Raw genomic sequence first — 19,082 nt, forward strand, 5'->3', positions numbered from 1 at the left:
AGCTATCATGTAGTTTCTAGAAACTTTGTATCATTATCAGCCATAATGTCACTTGTGGTAATAATAAACTTAACATTGCAATGTTAATTTCTTTGATTAAAATATCAAAATCAAATATATATTATTAAAATATTTTTCTTGTGTTGGTTATTTTCAGACTTACTGGAAACTGTGCAACAATACTCTTGCCTTCTATAACTTTAAATTGCTAGCATTTAATGGTGCATTTTATAAAAGCTGGAGCACAAATTATAAAATGTTTCAATTCCATTTATCACATATATTTTGAGGGCCATTGCCAGATTTGGAACATATCAAATGAAGTCTTTGTAGTTATCAATAGGAAATATGTATTAACTGAGGAAGAAAAATTTTATATATACATATTTCATATATATGTATAACAGCTCTCATTGCCATGCTCACTATCACTCTTATTTGATCCTAACAACTTTTCTGTAAGGTAAGCAGACATCTTAGTTTCTTGTTTTATAGGTGATAAAATTAAGGATAATAGAGGGTAAGTTACTTGGCTCAGAGGTCAAAATTAGTAAATGAACGAAACCCAAAAGCATCCCTTTCAAAATCTCAAACTCTACAGTATATGCATAGCTGAGTACAAGAAATATTAGAAATTTCAATTAGAATAGGTATACTGGAAGTTAAATGCAGCTGGAATATTCTAGCAAGAAATATTACAAGAAAACAAGTTGGATGACTTACCTAGGAGAGTTGAAATCTTGAATGTAAGAATCTAGGTGTTTTATATGACTCAGAACTAATGGAAGAATTTTGAGCAACGAAAAGAGAAGGTGAGGTCTGTGTTTTAGGAAAAGAGCCTGATGGTTATATCAGGTTGATTAGAGTGAGAAATAGAAGCAAGGATATATACATATCACTGTATCACTGTCATCCTGTTGCTCATCGATTTGCTCGAGCAGGCACTAGTAATGTCTCCATTGTGAGACTTGTTACTGTTTTTGGCATATCAGATACACTGTGGGTAGCTTGTCAGGCTCTGCCATACGAGCAGGATACAGATGGTAGATTGCCGTGCTCTCCAAGAGGAACAGAGGAATCAAACCCGGGTCCGCCATGTGCAAGTCAAATACCCTACCCACTGCGCTAATACTCCAGTCACAATCAATGCAAAAATAAAATTATCTTCTCCCCTATAAAAGTTAAATACAATACTAGATGCATGATATTTTAGTCAAGTAGTCTGCATTGACTTTTCAGATGAAACCAAAATAAGAAATTAATTATACATATCTAACTTATTATAATATATAAGCTTAATTTTAGTGTAGTGAAACAAAGTTACCAAAATATAATTTTTGCCATTTTCATAAAATGTATTAACTTTTTCCCAGCACTTCACCAATGAGTCAAATAGCTATACTCTTGTTTCCATCTGTTTGAATAACAAGCAAAGCTTCAAATTTTCTCACTGACTTTGGCTTGAACTGTACAGGTGTGTTGATGTTTAATATATTAAATATTATCTAATATATACTTTAAATTAATATTTAATATCATTAAATAAATTTAGTGTTTAAGTTTTTGTATATTTATATGTTATATATATTAAGGAGTAATATATACATGTATATATTACTCCTTAATCCCAAAGAGATCAAGAGCAGCCTTGACCAGCAATGAGTTACTGTAATTAGAGAGGAAGGGAGTACTCCAGACCTTCAAGGCCTGTCAACTGTCTATTTACCAGGATACAATCAAGTCTACATGTAGGCCACATGTATTTTCATAGTACCCACTCCCAACTTTCTAAAAAATATCTAATTTGTTAGAACACTTACTGTATAAAGAGGTGACTTAAAGATGATTTCCTGTTCCTGGAATATACCTGATGATCTGAAGCAATTAACTTGCTCAGCAAGCTTTAGTAGAGCCACATTCCTGAGTTTTCCTTCCTGATAGTCTCCTAATCTCTCTCTATACCAGATCAGGATATGAAATAAGCCTGCAGGATGATTTTGTGAATTTCAATCTCATTACAGTTGACTGGTTCCTTCAAACAGTGGTATTTAAGAATCCACATCCTGCCACTCCTATGCAATATAGTACTGGAAGTCCTCACCATGGCAGTTAGACAAGAAAAAGATATCAAGGGCATACAGATAGATAGGAAGAGGTCAAGTTATCACTATTTGCAGATGATATGATACTATACTTGGAAAACCCTAAAGACTCTACCGAAAAGCTCCTAGAAACAGTTGGTCTGTATAGTAAAGTGGCAGGTTACAAAATCAACACCTCAAAGTCTATGGCTTTCTTATACAAATAATGAAAGAGAACAAAGAGACATTAAAAAAATCCCATTTATAATAGCACCTCAGAAAACCTTGATTAAGAATCAGCTTAACCAAAGAGATGAAGGACTTATACAAGGAAAATTACAAAACAATACTCCAAGAAATAAAAGAGGACACTAGGAAATGGATACACATCCCTGCTCATGGATAGGGAGAACTAACATTATCAAAATGGCAATACTGCCCAAAGCACTATACAAATTTAATGTGGTCTGTATCAGGATACCCAGGACATTTTTTCAAAGAAATAGACAAAAAATCTCCTGAAATTCATATGGAACAATAAACCCCCACGAATAGTTAAAGCAATCCTTGGGGAAAAAAAGATGGGTGGCATCACCTTCCCCAATTTCAAACTCTACTACAAAGCAGTAGTAATTAAAACAGCATGGTATTGGGCTAGAAACAGATCTGCAGATCAATGGAACAGAGTTTAATATCCTGTCACAAACACCCAAATATATGGCCACTTAATTTTTTGACAAAGGAGCAAGAAATGTGAAGTGGAACAAGGAATGCCTCTTCAACAAGTGGTTCTGGGAAAACTGCATAGCTACCTGCAAAAAAAATGAACTCTGACCTCTGTCTTATGCCAGGCACAAAAGTTAGATCAAAGTAGATTAAAGACCTCAATATGAGGCATGAATCTATAAGGTACATAGAAGAAAATGTAGGCACAACTCTCCATGACATTGAAGCTAAAAACATCTTTAAGAATGAAACAACACTGACCAAGCAAGTGGAAGCAAACATAAACAAATGGGACTACATCAAACTAAGAAACTTCTTTACTTCAAAAGAAACAGTGGCCAAATACAGAAAGAGCCCACAGAATGGGAAATAATATTTATCCAATACCCATCTGATAAGGGATTAATATCCAGGATATACAAGACACTAGTAGAATTGTATAAGAAAAAACCCTCCAACCCCATCAAAAAAAGAGGAGAAGAAATGGACAGCAGTTTCCTCCAAAAAGATATACAAATGGCCAAAAGGCACATGAAAAAATGCTCTACATCGCTATTCATCAGAGAGATGCAAATCAAAACAACAATGAGATATCATCTCACATCACAGAGACTGGCACATATTCAAAAGAACAAAAGTAACCAGTGCTGGCGTGGATGTGGGGAAAAAGGGACGCTCCTTCACTGTAGGTGGGAATACCAAATGGTCCAGCCTTTCTGGAAAACAATATAAACAGTCCTTCAAAAACTAGAAATTGAGTTTCCATATGACCCCACAATACCACTTCAGGGAATATATCCCGAGGATGCAAAAAAGCACAGTAGAAATGACATCTGTACCTATGTATTCATTGCAGCACTGTTCACAATAGCCAAAATCTGGAAACAACCCTAGTGCCCTAAAACAGATGACTCGTTAAAGAAACTTTGGTACAAATACACAATGGAATACTATGAAGCTGTTGGGAGAGATGAAGTCATGAAATTTGCTTATAAATGGATAGACATGGAGAGTATCATGCTAAGTGAAATGAGTCAGAAAGAGAGGGACAGACATAGGAGGTCTGCACTCATTTGTGGAGTATAGAATAACATCACATGAGGCTGACACCCAAGGTCAGTAGATACAAGGGCCAAAGGGATTGCCCCATAGCTGGAAGACTGCTTCATGAGCGGAGGAGAGAAGGCAGATGGAATAGAGAAGGGATCATTTGGAAAATGATGGCTCGACGAATCAGTCGATATGGAATATGCGTGCTAAAAGTAGATAATGGACCAAACATGATGACCTCTCAGTGTCTATGCTGCAATCCATAATGCCCAAAAGTAGAGAGAGAGTATGGGGAATATTGTCTGCCATGGAGACAGGGGGAGGGTGGGAAAGGGGGAGTATACCGGGGATATTGGTGGTGGGGAATGTGCACTGGTGGAGGAATGGATGTTTGATCATTGTGTGATTATAGCCCAAACATGAAAGCTTGCAACTATCTTCTGGTAATTCAATAAAATTAAAAATAAAAGAATCCACATCCAATTGATATTCTTCATGTAGGTCAATAAAATATCCCAAATAGCATTAAGTTTAATCTAGGGTTTGTAATAGGAATGCACCTCATACTAAGCATAATAATTCCATGTGCCTCCCATACTAAAATCATACTAAAATCTACATCTAAATAGATTATGAACCACAAAATACATTTAAAGTTCCCTTAAATATATGAATCACAATTGCTTAGACCTCCTTAACTGTTTAGATGTAGGAAATTAGCTTTCCAGATAACCCATTCCCAACTATCCTTCCAACTCCTAAGGGTGTACTAACAATGATAGCCTCTCTTCATCTTTTCCCACTATGATCACTTGGTGACCTACTGATGAACTTGTATTTAACTCAAAAGATATACTCACAGTTGGTGACCATCATAGTTACCATCATATGTTTTAAATGGTTCTCTTCTTTGCATTGTCTGAAAAGATGCCACAAAGAACTTTTCCTAATTCTTTACACTTGAGATTGAGCATAAGGTTGAATAAGAAAGAACAGAAATAATAGAAGAGAAATAGGAGAGAAAAAGGTTTAATTTCCCAATAGTTAAATATACCCATACTCAGATATGTGTGCTCCAGCCTTTCCCAGACATACCCTGGCTTCTCAGAAGGCCTCAGGTGAGTTTCAGTAGCTATGGGGCAAATCCATATTGCTACTGTTGAGAATGGAAACTGGGACTAAGAGCATGAATTTCTCTTTTAAGTAGGCGTCTCTCATGAGACATGTAGAACATCAAAGGGCTTCTGATTTTTCTATTGTATGCCACGTATGCCTAACCCTGACAGCTTTCTCAATATACTTACTTCAGAAGTATTTGTCAACCCAGGCTGAGTTTCAGAACTAAGCTAATGTGTTTCAAACTAAAAGGGAATTGAATAGAATTTTCTCCTTCCTTGGTTCCAAAAATAGGTATTAAAATATGTGTAGAACTGAGTATCATAAACTTTTATTTTAGTTTTCTTTTGAAAACAATGATAATCAAATCCTCTATAAGTCATGTTTCTCTCTCTGGTTCTTTCAATATCACGTTTCTTTTTCTGAAAATCTTGTCAACCGGGTTCTCTGCTAAGAACTTAGGTTGATCCACCCATTTAAAACTAGCTGAAAAGAGACCTTAATTCCCTTCTTTCATGGAACTAATAAATTCACAGTTTCCAGAAATGAGGACATAGAACTATTTGAAAGTTTGTTGCTCTTTCTGTGATGGGTGCTAATGGTATAGAACTGAGATCCAGGAAGCTATTAAAAATCAGTAGAGTAAAAGGCTGCTTCCCACCTATCCCCCAAAGGGCAAATGTTCTTTTCTAAAATTTATTTTACTTTCTTTTGGTCATTCCCTAGAAGTGCTTAGGACCCAGCCCTGTTTCTCAGCTCAAGGATCACTCTGAACAGCCTAAGATGGAGTGTGGGAATGGGATACATAGGGTGCTGAGGATGAGACCCAGGTCAGCCACGTAGAAGGCAAGCATCCACGGTACTATCTCTCAGCCCTGTGCAGTGCACTTTCAAGTCTTAAAAGAGATGAAGCTCTATGTCACCCTTATCCCTTGGTTTTGTGGCCAGAGTTGAGTCCCTTGTCCTGAAGGTTATTTTAACACTGATCTGAACACTCATCCAGGTTTGCCATGAGGGATACTCCACTGTATTATGGTTGGGAACCCAAAACTCAAAATGTCCCAGTCGACAGGAACCCTAAGGGCCCAGCTGAACCATAACTGAAGTTCTAATATTGGAGAAGGATTCTAGAGACCCCCAGATATTCCCCATTTGTACCTTGATTGTAAATAGGCCTGTTGTTTCCAAATGAGAAAAAGGGTAAATAAAGCAATATTTCGATTGATACAGAGATATTTATAACTTAACAACTGACAAGACTGTAAAAGTAGAACAGAAACCTTGATATTGATCTATCAATGCAGTGGCTGGTTTTTCTCTTTAAATATCAAAGCTTAAAGGTTTTATGTTTCTCCCCTAGGCAAATGGAACCTAATGATAATATCTGCACTTTCAAAGGATGTTAACCTTTATAAATGGGAAATTATAGAATATAATTCTTCCCTTATTCCATAATTAATTAGCTATTTTTGCTGGTTGAAAATGAATTTAAGTGTTTGGTAGTTGTGCCTTTGATGTATATTATTCTAAATCATTGTCATAAAATATTTTATGAGTGAAATATTGGACTCATAAAGTATCTAGAGGTTGATACCAAAATCTTAAAATTAGGGCCCAAAAGATTAGCACAGAATAAAATTTATATCAAGCTTTGTAAACTTCCATTTTAATCTCTGTGTTCATCATAGCAACTTTAAACAATGCTAAACTGGCTGATATTACCCAAAATATTCCCCAAACTAATACTTTATAACTAAACATAATTTTGCTATAAAACAAAATTTAATAAGTGTGACACTTATATGACAATTCATGTCATTGTCTCATTTGCTAGTTATTAAAAGAAAGCATTGTAAAATAGCATTGACAAATTTCTTGAAACTATAAGGAAAACATAGGAGATTAGGGAGGCAAATAAGAGTTTATATACAATTATTAGTGGTAATCTATAGTGGTTTTCCAGTCTCTTGAAATCTATTAAAATGTTTTTGATACATTCAAAAGATTTCTAGTGAACTACTAATGCAAGCATAATAGTCATGTTGGAAATAGAAATAGGACAGGTAGAGATGATTCTAAAGATATCAAGTTTGCAGATGAACCATTGTTGATATAAATGACAAAACATGGTGAGAAGGGAAAGATTCAGCAAAGGATATGACTAGTCAAGATTTTGTGGGTTTGAGTATGTAGTTTTTATATTTGCTCAAAATCACTTTATATCTATGTCCTCTTCTTAATACATACCCTAATGTCAAGGCTGGTTTATCAGTCATTTAGATTGAAATGTCTAGACTAGGTTGATATTCTCAAGATTCTTCACAGAATGACTCATTTGGGTACGAAACCACATTCATACTAAACAATCACACTTTGGAGTTCAAGGTGACAGTCTGGCATTTCTCGACATTTACTATCTTAAAAGTGAGTAACCACATCTATGGTTGCTATAAATGGTAAATCTGTTACAACAGTCAAGGGAGATGCACAGAATTAAAATGAGTTTGGAACGATATCTTTAGCTGAAACACCTTTCCCACTGATATGACTGGCACTTGTAGTCAAAATAGTGCTGTCTGCTTCTTAAATGATTACATCAAAGTTGAATTTTCGGATTACTTACTCTGAAGCTTTCCATGTAAGTCTTCAAATTTAAATATTTTCCTTTTCTAAAAATGTCTCTAGCATTCAAATATTTTAAAACAGCTAAAATGGAACTACTCTAAAAGGATATTTTAAAACTTAAAGTATTAATTACCTTAAAAATTAATAGAGCTTTTTTTCCTAGTCAAAGTGTCAGTGCATTTTAGAAGGCAAATACTTGGATTAATATCACCATTGTAAACAAGTCTAATATAGAAAATAAACATATATAAAGCTTAAAAAAGCATTTAAATGTTAGAATAGGTTCAATATTTTTACAAACTCAATTAGATCTTCTTTTTTGATGATTCAGAAATAACTTGAATAACTTAATACAGAAAAGTAACTATTATAGTTTCATAACATCAGAAACAAAGAAATATAAGAAGTTTCCAAGAAATTAATCTCATATATACACATATAAACATATGTAACATACATTATATACTATATGCAATTATATATAAAATACATATATACAAAATCACATAAGGGAGAGACATTTTAGTAAAATTAAAGTAGGTTTGTATAACTATATAACACCAGTAGTAAACTCTAAAATAAACCAAGGATCTTAGGTGATTAAAATGTGTCATTGTAGATATATTCTTGATTAAAATGTACCATTCTGGTGATACTGATAATGATGGTAACTATGTATGAGTGAAAAGAGGAGATATATAGGAAATTTCTGTACCTTCTCTTCAGTTATTTTATTTATCCAGTATTTATCCAGCAACCATGAAGACTTTAGTGGTATCTAAGGAATACATACTAAGGAGTTTAAGTGCAGCCCAGGGCCTCAGCACTGCTGACAAGGTACAGAGCTCGGCTGACTATAGAACAAGAAGAAACACAGCAGACTGCTCCCTGCTGGCTAATTTGCTTTGGGAGGAACTAAGCTTTCTTTCTCTGAATGACTGCAAAGCAGTCATACAAGGACTGTCAGAGGTCACATCTGTTTGCTTACAAGGAGAAAGTACTCTTAATGAACTGTCACCCCAAGATAACTCATCTATTGCTATGGGTGAGTGGAACAAACTCTCTTTAGGAATCTACCCTCAGAGTCTATTAATATGGAGAGTATCATTCAGTAAGATACTCACTAGCAAAGCTATCATCACGCTTACAAGAGATGGCAAGATGGCACCTTCCCTGCCAAGCAAACTGCAGCTCCTATTATACCTAATGGATTTCTTGTCCCTTATTATAGTGTTATAAGTATAGGATCATAGAATTGGGATATTTGATGCTCATGTAAACTTTATTTCCATCTCTCTCGAATAATGTTCCACACTTTGGAAGTCTCTCTCTTGGCAGAAGCGGTAATTCAATAGACTGATCACATGCTTTGTATGAAGGAAGCTGGGTTCTATCGCTGGCACAATATGGTCCCCAGAACACCACCATCATTAGCCCTGGGGTGGAAAAAAAGTATATTTGTTGATTTGTTTTTGGGTCACACTCAGCAGTGCTCAGGGCTTACTCCTCACTTTGCGCTCAGGGATTGCTCCATATAGGGCTTGGTGGAAATATATTAGGTGTTGGGGATTGAACCCAGGTTGAATATGGGTTGCCTATTTGCAAGGCAAGCACCCAACTTCCTGTACTCTCTCTAGCTCCCAAATGTCTCTTCTTGATTTCAACTTGTTGCCTCTGAAATTTTTCTCTCTAGGTGAGAGAATTTTCCCAGCCATATATTTTCATTAATACATATTTATCTCAAAGTTTACTTTAAATGTCTTTCAAAAACTTATTGAAAAATTAGTGCTTTGAGCATAAGTTTCTCAAAATGAAAGAAAAAATAAAAATATGTTGGTAGTTATGATTATGACAGTAATAAAATTTGTGCAAGGAATAATAGTGAGGAGAAGCTCTGTTGCCAGGGAATTTTACTTTGTGGAGTCCTGGCTTATTTATGAATTTCCTGGGCCCATCAAATGTGAGAAAGACGATATCAATGAAAAACTTCTAAGCTCTCTTCTACATCAATTCTGTCTTTCCAAATTAAACTTGTTAGAATTTCCTACTTTCAAATGAGATTATGTTCCTATCTTAGGAAGGGATTGTTGAGTGTATTTTTACATTTTTCTCTGCCTGAATGCCTTCTACGTTACTTAATAGAAAATTTATCAAAGAAAACCTAGGTTATTTACTTAGTGAGATGTGATTGTTTGCTGACAAGGTCAGAAATAAAAAATTATTACTTCCTTGTATTTGACTCTTTCTCATGGAATAGAATTGAGCTTTTTGTTGTTCCAAAGCAAGGTTGGTGATATGGGTGAACCAATTCCTTCTACCCCAAATTTGCCCCTGGTAAGTATGGCCTTTATTTCTATGCACAGTTGTACTAACTAAAGGCTATCTTTTATTGCTCATTGCCTAGTCACACTATTCTTTGGGATTTATTTGGGTGAATATGTGGGTGGAGGAGCATCAAATGGGGATCATCAAATCCAGGGGATCTGTGGGATCCCACTGGCCATTCTCAGTCCAAGGGTCTGATTTTGATGCTGCTCAGGCTGAGTGTTGGGGATATTCGGGTCACATGGGTGATGCTGGAGGTCTCCAGGTCCAAACCTAGAAGTGCTCGGGGTCTTTCATGGATGTTCTCAGCATGCTGGAGGACTATGTGAGTTAGTAATCAAATTCAGGTTGGGTTCATAGTACCCTAACTGCTGTACTGTCTTTGGTCCCAACTTTGAGACTCTTTATTGTTTGTTTTGGGGCCTTCCCTTGGCAGTACAAAGGGCTTACTCAAGCCTTGTGCTCAGGATTCACTCCTGGTGCAGTGCAGGGGACCATACGGGTGCTAGGTATCAAACCTAGATAGGATGGCATTCAAAGGTAAGCACCTCACAACTGTACTATTTTTTAACCTCTGGAATTCTCTTTTTTTTTTTCAGATGTCTCAGCATTCTCTGGTGGTGATGTGGGCAAATATTTATTTCTTGAACTCTCTGCTCCATGACTTCCCTGATAGTCGATCCTATTTTCCCAGGGCTCTTGTCCTTTGGCTTGAAGACTTCTCTTTTACCCAGCCTAGACATGTTTATATACCTAAACTTGCTTCTTGCGTCATTTTTCTTTACTTTTCCATTTACTGTTAACTTTTCCCAGGTACCCAGTGTTGTTTTTTAAGTGCTAATATGCTTTTGACATAAGTGTACCTCTTTAGCCCAGTTTTTTGTTGTTGTTGTTCTTTAAATTCCAGGTTGCTACATCACAGACTCTGCTGTCTTCCAGGTTTCTCTACTTCAGCTCACACATACTCACACTCTAAATCTGAGCAGTTCTTTTCTCACTTATTTTTCCCTACATTATACCCTAATCAGGAATTAGGGTACTTCCCAAATAAAAGCATTTTAAAAATGCATAAAAAATCACTTTTATAATTAACAAATATGCTCTTGATTAATTCCTATTTCTGGTTATCAATTTCAGAGACAGCTAAAATGGTCTTACAATTTCATTTGGTATTCTTCCTGCAAGTTCCTGATTACGGTAATTGATTTACATGTTTTTCTAAGCACCAAGCATTTTGCATCTCAATGAGGCTATGATAGAAAATGATTCAATAAATATGGTCTATGGATGAGTTTTGTCTATCTGTGTGTTGACAGTAAACAAAGATCATGGTTGGGTGCTGACACATAAACATTAGTAGGAAGTTTAGATACAAACCAGAGTGTGTGGGAGGGGAAGCTGGTGTGGGGGTTGGTGGTGGAGGGGGTAAATTTTAAGTAACAGACTTTATGTTCGGGATTATTTTACTTAATAGGAATAACTCCAAATTAAACTAGAATAAAAGATAATTGTTGACTACATTGACAGTATTCAACATTTATAAAGACTATCTTGGGTTTTAGGTGTCTTGTGGCTCAGAGGTAAATAACACACCAGCAGATAATGTGACCTACAGGAAGCTTGACTTGGTTCTGTAAATAAGACCTTAAGTGAAAGTTTCAAAGCACAGTTGATCTTTGGTCCATGGAGCATTATAAATTGTTGAGAATCACAGCCCCATCTTTTTCATTTTGTAGATTTTATGTTTTTGTTTTGAGGCCACACCCTACTCTGCTCAAGACTTGCTCTTGGCTCTGCAATCAAGAATCACTTCTGGAAATGTTTCCAAGACCATATGTCATGCCAGGGCTCAAACCCAGGTTGACTGTGTGCAGGGCAAGAGTTTTACCCACTGTATGACAAGAATTTTACTTCTGACTGATCACTGGCAAATGAATACTAAGATCTCACATAGTATTTCTATTTTTTGTTTTACATCTGTGCTTTGAAAACTGCCTTTAGGCTCTGAGTTTATGTGCTTGACTTATGGAAAGTGAGAATGTTAAGCATAAAATGCTAAGAAAATTCTCACCGAACTAGTGCAGCAGTCTTATTTGAAGTTAGCTAAAGGGCATAACACTATAAAAAAGAAAATGAATCACTCATTGACTGTCACCAAAAATGAGGAAATAACTGTAGGCAATAGCTGAAGAGAACGGTCTTTTTGAACTTGAGAAAGTCACTGATTTGGCAATTAGGAAGATCCTGTTTGTCCTGCTAGTTCTGTAGAGCTGTTTACTCTCAAATAATTCCAGTATGTAATGCACAAAGAGAAAATTTTCAATCCATTTGTTCTGAAGATCTAAAATATGATCTTGGTTTGTTGTATAGATCTTGTTATATTATTATTTATGTTTCTATTTGAAATAGATAATATCTCTTTAACATAGTTCTGCAAATAAAATAAATGTATAAGTTAAAGTTTCAAAAATTGTATTTGTTGTTATAATAAAAAGCAAGAAATTTTATCATGATCTATATATTTTTATCTTTAATGTCTTTCTATCAGCAATGTATACAGGCTGGCCTCCAACTTCACTTGTCTTTATTATTATAGTTATTATCTTAGCTATTTAACTTTTATTTGTTGGTAACTCATGGTTTTAGTTTCCATTTCCTCAATGACTAATGATACTTATGATTTTTTCATGTGCTTCTTTATCTTCCAAATATCTCTTTGCAGGCACTTTTTCAAACATGTTGTGATTGTATCATTTTTTTACTCTTAGGCTTTGAAAGCTCCTTATACAAGTTCCTTGTCAAATATGTGATTTTCAAATACTTTATCTCACTACGTAGCTTGCCTATTTATCATCTTAATTATTTTTGATGAATACAAAGACCACATAGTGGCAAGAGGAAAAAGTTTCATGAAAAATTTTGGGATAAATTGATATATGCAAGAAAAAAACCAAATTTGATTCATAACTTACCCTACACATAGAAGTTAACTCAGAATATATCATAGACCTGTTAAATTGAAAACTATAAAATTTCATTATTGATGAGGTAGGGTTGGATGGATTAAGGAGTTATCCTAAGCAGTGCTCAGTGGAGCCTGTGGCCACTACCAGTGGTAACTGGCTAATCAGGCCAGCGGCTAAATGGTGTCCCTTCCTTTGACTAAGAAGTACTGGGGTCCCCAGGACACACCCAGTGCTATACTTGGTGGCGTGCAGCCCCCAAACCTGTAGAAATTGTTGAAAACAACATTTGACAAAGTTCTTTTGACCTGGCATTAGGTAAGGATTTCTTGTTTTAAATTTATTTTAAAATTATTATTAAAACAACATCATTTGCAATAGGTGCTAATATTTGCACTCTTGGCATACATAAGGTATCCCAAACATTCTTCCACTATACTTGTGTCACTTCAAGCCAGTCCCATCCCTCACCACCCACCACCCTGATCTATTGTAACCTCTGATCTATTGTCAGAGTCCAAGGATTTGTTTTCACTGGATGAGATACCAAAAGAATACTCCTTAACAGAAACAAACAAACAAGAAAAAAGTGATGAACTTGACTTCAAGCTAAGTTCTTAAAGGTTTCTCATATATAGACACTCACTAAAAAAATAGAACAAATAAAAATTTGAGAATAGAAGGAATGGGCAAAAGAGCTTATGAACAAGGACTAGGGCAATCTTAGAACAAAATGTCCTGGAAGCCAAATAAATAACTGTGTCAAAGAGGAAAGAGTTATCTGCTGGGTCTCATTATCTGTATTGAAAACCATAATACCTATAAGTAGAGAGAGAGTAAAAGGGAAATTGACTGCCAGCAGGAGTGAAACGGGGTCGGTGGAGGTATACTGGGGACATTGATGGTGGAAAATGTACACTGATGGAGGAATAAGTGTCCAATCATTGTATGTCTGAAACTCAAATATAAAAGTTTTGTAACTGTAGCTAATGGCGATTCAATAAAATTTTTTAAATTAAAAAATTAAAAAAGTTAAGAGTAAAAAATTGTAGTAGTTTCTAATGTCATTATAATGAAGGAAATAATAAAGAGCAAAACTGTGACAAACAACAACAACAATAAACTGGTGGTGCATAACAGGAATAAATGTGTCCAGATTCTAGCAGCATCTATTACAGTTTTCTTCCTAGTCATGAGTCACCATACCACCAACGTGGCAGGAACAGTAGCTGCATTGGCCTATGTTCTGATGAGATGGAATTGGTATCATAGGTTCATAACAGTTACAAGGGACTGAATCTAAGCTTAAGCACTTAAATTTCAGTTACTCTTATGGACATATTTATTCATTTACTCAGACCTTTTCTGTGCCCACGTTGAATATATGCCAACATTGGATATGTACTAGTGATTTAGAATAGGCTTTGTACCTCAACTTTCAGAATGGAATAGATGACAAGCATTAAAACAAAGTGATACTGGGTGGATCCATGATAGTTCATTCCATTTCCTAATAACAATGTGAAGTTAAGTATTGAACTTATAGAATTATGAGGATAAATTTCCCTATTTGGCATATTTGTATTAGTTAGCATCTTGGATGATTATGATGTGGATAAAACTGTTTCCATTCATTCTTCTGTTCTAACTGATATTTGTTCATTCTTCCTCAATTGGAGTTGCTATTCACCTTGATTCCATTACTAGTGCCCATGTATCTCTTCTTTTATAATTTGATTTCTGTTTGGTATGGCAAGCCAAATGTAAATATAAAAATTGTAAATATACAAAGCATGATTAACTGAGATGAATCTGAAACATATGTAGAATGTATGTAATAAAAGTGAATCACATATTTTTCCAGACCCTATCAATTTAAAATCCTATCAATTTGACAATAAAGTTGAGAAATAAAAATACAATTGATCAAAAATGATATATATAATACTTATGCTAATATATCTTCAAATAGATTTGTATTAACTAAAGTTGTATGTTTTTATGCTATGAGTATTTATCACTGATGAAAGATAGTATCACTTAGGGGTTAAAACATAGTCTAGAATGAAAGTGCTTGGTCAACAAGTTTATCCACCTACCAATTGTGTTAACATGAGCAAATAACAGCATTTGGGGGGGCCCTTAAGTTTATTATATCCTCAGAACAACTATTTATACTTATTTTATTATAAAGATCAAATTAATTTATATATTTAGAACATTAGTTTCTTTATTTTTTTGTTTTTTGTTTTTTTTGGTCACACCTGGCAATGCACAGGGGTTACTCCTGGCTCTGCACTCAGGAATCACCCCTGGCGGTGCTCAGAGGACCTTATGGGATGCTGGGAATCGAACCCGGGTCAGCTGCGTGCAAGGAAAACGCCCTACCCGCTGTGCTATCGCTCCAGCCCCAGAACATTAGTTTCTAACACATAGTAAATTTATTCTATCTGGCCTTTTGGAAATGAATTTCAGGTAAACTTTAGAGCATCAGAGCTAGCTCCAATCTTTAAGAACTCACTAAGGAACAAATCAACTGTCTCCAATTGATAACACCCACCAATGGACCCTAAGGTGGAAACTTAGAAAATGTTCTGAAAAAATGCTTTGAAGAAGTGTATAATCAGCACTCTCCATTTTGTCTAGGAATCCCCTAGGACCCCAGACTCTGGACATGCTACCTTTTTCCTTTAACTTTATGGGGTACAACCAGTTATTCTGAGTTACCTCATCCACAGCATTTGGGTTGTATAGAAAACTCTAACAGCTACCTTATCCCCACTGATAGCGCACTCACTTATCTCTACCAGGAAAAAGTGTGCAAACAAGTTCCCAAGCTCTGAGGTTCAAATCCTAGTTAACTACTACCTGTCAAAACTTGACTAGTTTAATTAACCTCTTCATGCCAACTTGTGAAACTACTCAGAATAATAGTATTTGTTCCTCATAAAGTTACCACAGAATAATGCACATAAGGCACTCAGCATGCACAACTAACATCAGCTCTGTTTTTATAACTGATGATTATGTGTTTTCAAAAAGTTTAGATGGAATTATATCAATGGGAATAATCAAATAATCGACTCTGCATTTATAAAGTTAAATAATAAAAAGAAAAAGGGGGAAATTATATCCTAATGGCATTATGCAGTGATGTAATAGGCAGTTTTTCTTTGCTTTTTACATGCCTATATTTTCCTTTGATTGTTGTTATGTGATTTTCACAGACCCTATAACTTTTAGGACCTCATTAGTTATTTGCTGTAACACCTATGTGCATAGATAATATTCAATTTCAATAGTACCAGCTTTGCAACTTTGTAAAACTACCTTTATAGAAATACCTACACAAACATTTAAAAACTAAATGTGCAATGTATATTAGGTAAATTCATTGTTATTCAAGGGAAGTAATTCTACTATTTTTGCACATTTTATCTTCTATGGCTGTATTAAAAATAAATATTAAAATATACTATAAAATTTTTGAGTTGGAAAATGTGAGACAAACTGACATTTCATTTTAATTATAATTATTTGAAAACACACTTTCTCTCTGTTTCTACTCTATATTTAATCTATTTACTCTATTAGAAAGTTGATGAGAGGTAACAGGAGGAAGGCTGTAAACTAAAAAAGACTTCATAATAATCTAGCCCTAAAATTTTCTTAAAACAGCAAATTTTCTCCTCAGAATTTAATTTATCATAACGAGAAGATGTGATTATGTCTAAGGCAAATTTATTTCATAATAAAAATGGCATGAAGATAAAATGATCATGTATTTTTATGTGGTGCAAGTGATGGTAGACACTATTTGAATTTGTTGTCTACAATTTAAAGAAGCAAAATGTTTTATATTAAGTGAGAATAAAGTCCATAATATTTACTTATTAAGAATCAAAGGTCAGGGTTTCTGGTTTGTTTCCTCTACAAGAGTAAAAATAGACTAAGTATGCAAATATTTACAAAAACTCATATAGATTTTTTCCTTAAAGTTTTTTGTGTTTTACTGTCAGGGTTTCTCATTGTAATTTAATCTTAAAAGGAAAAAAATTAAAAACAACCAGTATAGCTTGCACATTAAACCTAGTTCATGATTTTATGGTTCATGTGTAAGCTAGCACAGAGCTCTATAGTGAAGGAGTATGAAAAAAGCTGGAATTTTATAGGTAAAATCAGTAACTATAATCACTATCTTTGCTAGTCAAGACAAAAAATTCTTTTTAGATATTTACAAAGTATTTGTTTTTCACTTATAAATAATGTTGCATCAACAACTTTGTCACATTTACAAATTCTTTTAATATACAATGACTGGAATTCTAAGTGGGAAATAATCAGGTCAGTATAGCTTTCTAGCTAAGGTTAAAAAGAGAGTGTCCAGTTGAAACAAAAGGTAAAAGTCTCTGGACTTTCATAGAGTAGAACTCCCTATATCTTGCCAAATTTGGTTAAATTTTAATTGAAGTATAAATATTGTTTTTCAAGAAAAGTAGAATTAGAACAAAGATTTAAATCAGATGGAAAGTATTATATATAGTTGTGTATATATGGATTATATACATATATATTCATCTCATGCATTCTTTATCCTAATGGTACTATGCAGTGATGTACAGGTAGTTGAAAAGATATCTGTGCTAACAAGATTAGATTCATACCCAATCTTCTGAAAGGTGGGTGAAAGTATGAAGAAATATGAAATAGAAAGTCTGAACACTGCAAAAACTAGAGTTTCTAGCCCATCAAACCTTGTGAACCAAAAGGTGATTATTAGAACATCGAAAACAGAATATCTGCAAAACTAGTTTTTATATGAAACATCTTAGTTACTTTAGCAGAATTGTGTTGAGGTAGTACAAGAAAGGATATGAGTGTGCATAAATGTATTTTTGTTAGAAACAGCAAAATTTGCTAGAGATATGAGATGAACAGTTGAATTTCACACCATCTGACCAATTCTTCCTTTCCCAGACAATAAGACACATTTCCTATCAGTTCCCTCAACTCTCTTACCAATTAGTGGCTTTCTATTAAGTCTAAAGTATAGAGTAAGTTTATTTTATTCTATAAAATAAATCATTTTTTTGAAAAGAATATGTAAAATGGATTTTAGTAAAATTTAAAATAACCATTTTTTCAAAGTCTAAAAATAAAAACTTTATGAATATGAGTCTGCTTGTTGGTATCACTCATTTTACTTCAAAGCCATTGTCAGGTAGTAGCTTTCATTCCTTCTCAAAGGAGCATTAAGTCTTCATAATACTAGATGTCATTAAATAAGAGCATTAGCAGGGTAAGGATCCATGTTCCAAGGAATGAAATACTGGTCACTATTCAACCTCTAAGCATATATATATGAATACTTAGACTGTTATATTTAGGAAACATTTTATTTCTCTTAGTATCTAAGGATATAAAAGATAATGCATTTTTGCATATTAAGTAGCTGGAAAAATGATTTATACAAAATAAAAAATTAAAAAATCTGAAAATACCCCAAATAAAAATGATATATATCAAATTTTGATAAATTGCCAGATATGGTTGATAAAACTTTTTCATCTTAAATGTATTTACTAGAAAATTAGAAAAAATTCAAATAAAGAACAAAATAATCAATCCAGTGTTTGAGAGAAAAATTAGGCCAAAAAAGTGAAGATAAATATAACCATATGGTCCAAAAATAAAGACCAGTTTCTTGAAATATTATATAAAATAGCTAACTTTTGAAAACTTTTAAAACATTAAACATTATACAGAAGATAAAAAAATCACTGAAATTGGCAAAAGAAAACTTAAAAAGAGAAAATGTGATTAGACACCAAATGGCCAGAAAATCAGATTTTCCACATCTTTCCCTTGCAGAGGATTTAGGACTGGATTACTAATGAAACTTCTCAAAGCAGGAAGTTTCTTATTTGAACAAGCTGAGTAGGGACATAAAATATTTAAATTAAATAATACCACATTGTATCCAGCATTTACTATAAAAATAATACAGGGATGATATAATAGGGATTTTTCTTGAGAGTGCAAAAGCGACTCAGCAGTAGAAATCTTTCAAAACAATATACTATATATATATTTCAAGAGAATATATATTAAGAGTAAAAATGAAAAATTCCTCTTAATAAGACTTTACTAGTTAATTTAAAAGAAAATTTAAATAAATGAGGAAAGTATGTTTTAC

The 19,082-nt window shown here is 34.1% G+C and overlaps 1 protein-coding gene across 1 annotated transcript in view; it reads left to right on the plus strand.

Moving 5' to 3' along the window:
* Positions 1-8,357: 8,357 nt before the first annotated feature.
* LOC129402369 (uncharacterized) overlaps positions 8,358-19,082 on the plus strand; it is a 65,100-nt gene continuing 54,375 nt past the window's right edge. The window contains 2 exon segments of the mRNA XM_055128703.1: positions 8,358-8,643; positions 11,061-11,120. Of these exon segments, the coding sequence (XP_054984678.1) occupies positions 8,358-8,643; positions 11,061-11,120 (346 nt within the window).

Source organism: Sorex araneus, chromosome 1, assembly GCF_027595985.1.
Source record: "Sorex araneus isolate mSorAra2 chromosome 1, mSorAra2.pri, whole genome shotgun sequence".
Lineage (NCBI taxonomy): Eukaryota > Metazoa > Chordata > Mammalia > Eulipotyphla > Soricidae > Sorex > Sorex araneus.